At 40.1% G+C, this 8,958-nt stretch overlaps 1 protein-coding gene across 1 annotated transcript in view; it reads right to left on the bottom strand.

The window, feature by feature from the left end:
- Positions 1-1,942: 1,942 nt before the first annotated feature.
- INTS12 (integrator complex subunit 12) overlaps positions 1,943-8,958 on the bottom strand; it is a 31,645-nt gene continuing 24,629 nt past the window's right edge. Inside the window, exons 6-7 of the mRNA XM_048846654.2 lie at positions 8,069-8,221; positions 1,943-5,061 (exon numbers count right to left, since the gene is read on the bottom strand). Of these exons, the coding sequence (XP_048702611.1) occupies positions 4,480-5,061; positions 8,069-8,221 (735 nt within the window). The 3' untranslated portion in view covers positions 1,943-4,479. The remainder of the gene's footprint in view (positions 5,062-8,068; positions 8,222-8,958) is intronic.

Genomic DNA, 8,958 nt, shown 5'->3' on the forward strand with positions numbered 1-8,958 from the left:
GCATAGCTATGTCGGCTAGAGGGTGAGTTTTTTCCACATCCCAACCACACAGCTATGCTGACAAACATTTGTAGTGTAGATCTGGACTAAGGCAGGGAGATGCTGTTACTTCTAAACCAAACAGTAATGCAGAGTCAACCTAGAACCTCAAAGTCCTGCTCTCCAGTCTCTAAATAATAGATCACACTTTATGACAGTTCTGGAGCCTTGTACTTCTCATGGAACAGATTCCTTGGCCGGTAAGATAGGTTCCATTGAACAACACTGTAAAATGAACATTCCCTTCTTGCAGACAGATGGAATTTTTATTCCTTCTGTCCTGACTATGCTTCCTAAAGCAGAGAAGCCATTGTTTCCTGCATTCTATTGTTTTCCAACAGTTTGTGTGTGATGAGTTCAGGTTAAGCATTTGCCCTAGGCCAGGTCTATACTAGAAACTGTTGATGATATAACGTCAGTTAGGGGAGTTAATCTTTACACATTTATACCAGCAAAACGCCTCCCTAGTGTTGATGCAGTTACATGCTCTTTTGCTAGTATAGCTTATTTCATTTAGGGAACTGGTACAATCTATACCAAAGAACTCTTTTGCTGATATTATCTGTCTCTCTACTGGCGGAGTTTACTGGTATAGTTATATCAGCAAATTCTTTCAAAGGTAGACCTGGCCTACCTAGATGGGAAGAGACAGACTTGTATTAAGGATTTAGCCTCATTAATATTCCAAAAAGAAAGAGGAGAGAGGCAACTTAGCACCAACTCCCTATCAGATAATACAATTGTAACAGCATTAAACTATATCTAGGTGAGCTGCTTTAGTGGTATTGCAAATTGGGTTAGTTATCTCAAACTAGCTAATAAAAACAAATAAACTGTACACTTTTTTTTCTTTCTAGTCCAGACAAACCTAAAGCAAATCACATAATTTGAAGTTTCAAGGTTTTAGGCCCTCACATTTATCCATGAGCAAAACTATACACATGTTCAGAGGCTGTGCTGAGACCACTTTGCAAATTAGGATTTTGATGCTTTCCTGCCAGAATAAATTTTACCAATGAAGTAAATGCTTTACTTAGGTGTAAACTTGCCATTAAAGAAATCTATTTTTTATGTTTCATTTCATAGTATATGTGCCATTCCCATAGAACACCATTTACAAGGAAAAAAAATTCCTTATCTGCACAAAAAATCTAGTTTAATGTCTTGTGAGAGGGTCAGGCCAGATTGCTACAGGAGAGTAACAGAAGGCACATATATTAGCCCCAGGCTAAGTAGGTCCCCTTACCCTGGGTAAGGTAACAGGGAAGGTTCCAGAACAATCACGAACCTTCAGGAGACAATTAAGACAGGCTGATTAGAACACCTGCAGCCAATCAAGAAGCTGCTAGAATCAATTAAGGCAGGCTAATCAGGGCACCTGGGTTTTAAAAAGGAGCTCACTTCAGCTTGTGGTGTGCGTGTGAGGAGCCGGGAGGAAAAGGCACTAGGAGCTGAGAGTGAGAACGCAGACTGTTGGAGGACTGAGGTGTACAAGCATTATCAGACACCAGGAAGAAGGTCCTATGGTGAGGATAAAGAAGGTGTTGGGAGGAGGCCATGGGGAAGTAGCCCAGGGAATTGTAGCTGTCGCACAGCTGTTCCAGGAGGCACTCTAGACAGCTGTATTCCACAGGGCCCTGGGCTGGAACCCGGAGTAGAGGGCGGGCCCGGGTTCCCCGCAAATCCTCCCAACTCCTGGTCAGACACAGGAGTCGTCGACCTGGACTGTGAATTCAGAAAACGGCCAAGCTGAGGGCTGCTGTGAAGCTCCAAGGCGAGCAAATCCGCCAATAAGCGCAAGACCCACCAAGGTAGAGCAAGAACTTTGTCACAGTCTCCACTCCCCCCCCATATTGTCATTAAAAAACCTTCTGTGCTAGAATGAGGGTGGAAATAGGGATGATGCAGAGGCCATACACATTTCTTTATTTCTTATCATCTGTGCTGTTACTCAAACTATTTTGGCAGTTAACAGACAATAAAAAGGAGAGAAAAGAAAATGTTTATTCTTTCAGGAAATAGTACAGTTGAAAAAGAATGTAAGTTCGACTAGCACCTGACAGTGGTTTTTCTTTAGTTCTGTAAATAAAACTACTACTTGAGAATCAGAAAGGTATCTTAGCTCGTCTTTTCTAGGAAAAAGCTGAATTCAACAAATCACACATTTTAAATCATCATCATGTTTGTTATGATGGAAGGTGAACAGTTAAGGGGATTGAGGCCTCATTTCCTGGGCTATGCTGGTGTGTTATTCCCTTGCAACAAGCAAAATTTGTGAGTTTTGTAGCTCGTAGATAAAGTGTGGAATACTTAAAATAATCTCATGATTTTAGGTGCTTTAGAAATACACACAAGAAAGCTAACAATTGGCATGTCTTCTTTTCTTCAGCTTTCCCCTCCTCACGTCACCAAAACACAAGAAATTGATTCAATGGCTTATACTTTTGCAGTTATTGGAGAAAGTAAAGTGTTATATAAGTGTTTAGTTCAAGATCTAAGCCTGCAGATAGTTGCCTCTACCACACCTTCACTTCTATTTTTTCATTCCTCTTAAAACCAGAATCTCTTAAGGTTTTCTGTAGCATCAGTGAACTCAAAAGAACATTCATACTAATATTTTATATTTGCTCCTCCATATTTTTCAGCTGAGGGAGCCTATATGTCTCTTTTCTAATGCTCTTGCTCCCCTCTGTGCCACGATGACTTATGGAAAGAAACAAAACACGGCTGCTAATAAGCTTCCTTGATAGCTGAAAATGAAATGCACTCTTTCAAATGGTCACTTTCAATAGAGGTATATATGTTTAAATAGTTTCTTCATGGAATCCGTTTCAGATAATAGCTTTTCCTAAGGAACTTTCTCATTTGGAATTTCATTAATTCTGCACAACTTCTCCATTTAAAACTCACTGTGAGAGAAATGCTGTAGCTTCAGGAAAGTAACAGTTTAATAGATGTATAATACTTATATTAACATGCTGATTGAAAATGATAACGCATCGAGTATAATTCATGAAGTGTATATATAAAAATGTGTTTCCCTATATATAATACTTACAAATACCGAAGTTTAAGTGATTTGAGCTTAGGAAAAAAAAAAGCATGTTATGTTTTAAGGCCAGAAGAGACCATTATGGATAATTCAGTAGGAGCTCTTGCATAGCACAGGCCATAGGACTTCCCTGAATTAATTCCTGTTTGAGTCCAATACCTGTGATTGAATTACAGCACATCTTTTAGAAAAATATCCAATCCTGATGTAAACCTCATAATAGAGAATCCACCACAACCCTGGGTAAATTGTTCCAATAGTTAATTATTCTCACTTAAATTTTTTTGCCTTATCTATAGTCTGAATTTATCTAGCTTCAACTTCCAGACCTTCCATTTTATTTCTCCTTTGTCTGCTAGATTAAATAACATCTCCATTATTAAAATTATTGTTCCCCATGTAGGTACTTATAGACGGTGAATAACCTTCTTTTTGATAAGCTAAATAGATTCACCCTTTGAGTCTCTCACTAGAAGGCATGTTTTCCAAACCTTTAACCATTCTCGTGGCTCTCCTCTGAACCCTCTCCAATTTTTCAACATCCTTCTCGAAGTGTGGACCCCAGAACTGGACACAGTATTTCAGGAGTGGTCACAGTAGTGCGAAATACAGAATACAACTTCCTTAAAGGTTTTTCAAACTTCCCAAAGTCATTCACAGAGACCAAATAAAGTTTTGGCCTCAAAGGAGAATTGTGAGAAAAGTTATGCACATGTATAAACAAATGTAACATTGTAAACCAATCTGCATCCTTAATTATAAGTAAGATTTTGTCACGGTTATTTTTAGAAAAAGGAATGGACAGGTTGCAGGCAATAAAAAAAAAAATTCACGGGAGCTGTGACTATCACTAAAAATAACGGGGAGAGGAGGGAGGGTAGAAATGACACCGGGACCCCATGGAGGGGACTGACAGCCTCAGCCCCACTGCCACAGGGGCCGAGGCGGCAACACAGCCCCTGCTCCAGCTGCAGTTCGGGAGCTCCGGGCTCCGCCCCTGCCATTGACAGCTGAAGCCGAAGTACGGAAATCCAGTAAAGTCACGGCCAGTAAATCCATGACTAAATCATATCCTTAGTTATTACATCACCACTGGCAAATGCTACAATACATTGTCTACGCAAACTTTAAACAAATATGAACAAACATTTCTTCAAACATGAGAAAGGAAAGGGAACATGTTAGTCCGCTAGATCTGAAGCATACAGTATATTTACAGTTTGTTGTAGATGGAGAAAATACACAGATTTACATTGTTAAGCATATTATAGGGAAAAAAAGCCAATCTAGAAATTATCTGCATGGATATTTATTAAATGAAGTATGTTATACCTCACACATATCTTTGTTTTGAAGAAACAAAGAAAGAAGATTAACAGACAGCTCTATTACTTCTTCAGTTTCTTTTGGGCAGCCTTCTTCTTGACCATTTGTAACCTTTTCATAGCGTTGAGCTGTGATTCCTGAGAAGTTGGGCCCTTTAGGGATAGTGACTGATTGCCAGAATCTGCACTTGATTTGGTGGTGCTGCTCCCACTGTTACCTGTTGTGCTACTGCTTCCATTCCCACTATTCACCTGGCTGCTGCTGCCTGAGGCGGTACTGCTTGGACTAGGAAGACCTACTTTGCTGACGTTGTCACTGCTAACTGAACGACTCAGACCTGTTTTCCCCAAGGTCAGAGGTGGAAGAGGTTTTAGTTGAACAGGGTTTGTGTTGTTGTTACTGGAAGCTATTTTTGACCCTAGTCCTGTTTTAGATGTTGTTAACCCTGACAAACCCACAGGTTTCTGGTTATTAGAGGAGGCTGCAGGTTTTCCGCTGGTACTCTGTGCTGTTGATCCCAGTTTGGCAGTTGATGGACCCGTGGAGGAGGTTTTGGCTGCAAAAGCTGCCCATCCAGTAAGGCCACTGGTTGCTGAAGAGGAAACACTGGTACTGGTTGAGTTCCCCGAAACTGCTGCTGCGGTCTAAAATCAATCAATCCTATATTAGCAATGTTTCAACAAATAGCAGGAATGGTTATGATCAAACTTCAGTTTCAGATTCTTTACACAAAAATATCCATTAGACAATATTCTGATATTTTATCCTGGATCATCTCAGTCAAAAGCAACACAGAGAAAGGAAAGGAGACAGGTGCAGAGCCTTTGTCTTCACTGAAAATGAAGTTAATATTATCATTTCTTCCCTTTTTTCTAACCAGCGAACCAGATACCATATGGCACAATGATCCTTCACTAAACTCTATAAAAGGCAGTCTATCTAAAGTAATTAAAAAGATCAACACTTGTGAAGTATAAACGAGAAAGGCAGTCCATTAGATTGTGTGTGATTCTGTTACCCTGAGCAGCTTTTAAGAAGATGAGAGATGGTCTATCACATAGTCAGACCCCAGGCAATGAAAATAATGCAGATACCAGAGTCTCTTGATCATTTTATAAAAAACAGTATTTTCCCCCAGCCCTCCTGATTCCTGTCTCCCTATACCTGCCATGCCCCCACCACATACACACTTAAACTGTCCACAAAAGTTACTGGATTTGTTTCCATTTAGTGTTTCTGTTAATGAGCTACAATGAATAATATTCAGCACTTCTGTAGTGCTCTTCATCTTCAAATAGCTTTTAAACAGTAATTAATCTTCACAACAACTCATGAATAGTTAGCCTTTGTTTACATTTGGGGAAAATTGATACATGGATATTAAATAATTCACCCAAAGTTATTCAGTGAGTCTGAGTTAAGGTGTAGAGGTTCTCAGCTCCAATCCTCTGCTCAAACCACATTTTTCCCCCCCACAGCACATCCATGCAGTTTCTAAATGCTGAGAATTATGACTGAAATGAGGCATTGATCCTGCAATCATTTATACAAGTAACTTTTCGGATGTATAAAGTTATTCACGTGAATACTTGTTTGCATCATAGGCATCATAATATCCATATGGGCTCCCACACATGGAAAGCAGTTAAACATATGAATTACTTTATGCATGTGAATAGTTCTTCTGATTTCAGCATGCTTAGGCTCGGTCTACACCTAACACTTACATCAGCACAATTATGTTAGCCAGGGTGTGAAAAAAACGACCCCCTAAGGAAACAGTTATGCCAATAAAATCCCCCTTGCTGACGCAGCTATGCCGACAGAAGAATGTTTCTGTCGACATGGCCAACGTCATTCGGAGAGGTGGTATTCGTAAACCAGCAGCAAAACTTCTGTCTGTGTATGCTGCAACTACACTAGCTATGCTGGCATAGCCCCCCGTAAGGAAGACATTGTGACACTGGCAGACCAGGTGCCAGCTTATGCCAAGGCCACTGGGCCTCACTGAATGCTGACAAATGCCTAGCTGGAAACCAGTCTGGCTTGCCTGTGCGTTAGCATTGTTAAAATAGATATTAGAGTTACAAGAATGTGTTTAGACTTCATGAAATGCTTGTAGGATGCTACCTGTATTAATCTTAATTATAACATCTGTATCCCATGTTATAAGGTAATATTTAAGTGTTTGCTCTATAACTATAAAAATGCTTGCTAAGACTGTAAACAGAGAAGCATTACCAGGTGTGAAATACTACAAGAGGTGTTGTCTCCTCCCCCCAAAAAGAAGGCCTATAGACACTAGTCAAACCATTGTGAGGCATCAATGAACAAAAGACTTTGTTGATTGCTTCCCCCAACACCCATGAAGTGGGTACCCATACAAGCCCTCATCCCACCACATCTTGAATGCTGGGGGAAGGGAATAAAAATCCCTGTTAAAGAGAAATTGTGATCACTATGCTGCTTGAAATTCAGAGAGGGCAAAATTTCTAAGCAAGAGCAAGAGATCCCCAAGCTGATTGGTTTGGATTAGCCCTAAAGGATATATAGAGCTTGCATATTATAAGAGCTACTATTACGTTTTGGAACCTAAGACTGTATCTCATTCGTGTGTGTATGTTTACCTACTTTAACCTTGTAAATAACTCTTGTTTCTTTTTCTTAGTTAATAAATCCTTAGTTTATTACAGGACTGACTATCAGCACTCTCTTTGGTAAGAGATCTGACGTGCAACTGACCTGGGGTAAGTGACTGGTCCTTTGGGACTGCGAGTAATCTGAATATTGTTTCGACTTTTGGTGTAAAAGATCATCTATCACAAAGGCAGGCTTGCCTGGGTGGCAAGATAGATCAGACTGCCCAAGAGAACAGTCTGTGACTCCATGGTAAGGCTGTTATAGAGCTTGTGGAGTTCCCATTTGTTACTTGGCTGGTGAAATCTAACTATAGAATATATAACCAATTTGAGGTTTTGTGCCCTGCTTCTTGACAGTCTGGCCTGAAGTTGGCACCCACGCTCGTGGGCCACTCCAGACAGCCTGACTGACACAGCCTTACAGTTTTACATGCACTTAAGTGCTTTCCTGGACTGGGGTCACAGTTTGTTAGGCTACTGAAGGTATTTATTATGCTGTTGCTACGGCTTCCGGTTTATCTCCTTTTACCACCTCATGACAATCTTTAACACAGAAAAATAACCCAGAGAAGGAGAAACATGAGACACGATATAGAAGAGGAAGGGATCTCACAAATTAGATCTTACAGAAGCAACAGTATCATAAGAAGAGTCTTGCAATTGCAAATGTATGCATGTTACATAAGAATGGACAGCAATTCACATCCTTTCTATGAGCATGCAGATTTCTTACTTTTATAGAAATGCCATTTAAAAAAAAACAAACCAGAAAAATCTAATTTTTTTCCTTCTTATAAAATAAAAAAGTCAAGAAACTGAAAATCCACTATGTTACAGCATTACTGAATACAGACAGAATAAGGGCCTGTATTTTCATTTGGGGTTTTGATCACGTGAAAGAGCAAGGTGGGGTTCTGAAAAGGGAAAAAACAGCTGTACGACATTTAAGCAAGAATGTTTCATATACGCAATAAAATAAAAGCACTTAGAGAGAGAGTTTAATGTACAGCACCTTGACTTCTGTCCTCTTGAATGCTAGGAAAGTTGTTGGGGTATCCAGCTTGAGCTTAATTTCAGGTTTCTTCACTAATGGATCTTTCACAGTTGGTGCTACTGAAACTACTGCAGGAGCTGGTTTCTGAGGTGGTTTCTGAGTCTTTTGAGCCTGCATAAATAATAATTAAACTCAAATTAGTTATGTTTCTGTACTAACGACGAAGATTTCATCAGAGTGACAATAGAAAACATGAGCATTATGAGATCACAACATTAGCCCTTCGAATACTATCTTAGATGAGATCTGGAAATTAAGCATTTAGAAAACAGGTCAGGTGGAAACACAACTTGGATTTGTAGGGAGTTTCCAGCTGACAGGTAGGTGGGATTGAGTCACATAAAATGGGAAGATTCCAGCAGCTAAAAGGCATGGGTGTGACCATATATTTGAGTGGGTAAACATAGGTGGGAGGAGGAGTCAGGAGTTAGGCCTGATGGAGGAGTGTAGGGAACTGGTGGATGGAGGGACAGAGAAGGAAAATATTGGGAAAGGTTATGGTTAGAAACCAGCTTCTGGGAAGCAGATTGCAGGGCTCTTTTCAGAGAAAGCTGGTAAGGTGGCAGCATTTATGCTGAGAGAGCAAAAGGAAACTGTGGCCTGCAAAGGGAATGCTGACGTATGGCAGTTTGACGGGGAGGTGAGTGTGACGCTCTGTACCTTGGCGGAACACTCTACACCCCCATGTTCATCTTTATAAAATGATTGCGTGGTTGGTATCCAATGCAAAGTTTGTCATGTTGGGTGTCTTCAGAAGGCTCATGATGCACTAAGCATGGCTGTTATAGTGATGCTATAGTAATTGTTACAGTAATGTTATAGTAAGGTTATAGGTTATAATTTAATGT

This window comes from Caretta caretta, chromosome 4, assembly GCF_965140235.1.
Source record: "Caretta caretta isolate rCarCar2 chromosome 4, rCarCar1.hap1, whole genome shotgun sequence".
Lineage (NCBI taxonomy): Eukaryota > Metazoa > Chordata > Testudines > Cheloniidae > Caretta > Caretta caretta.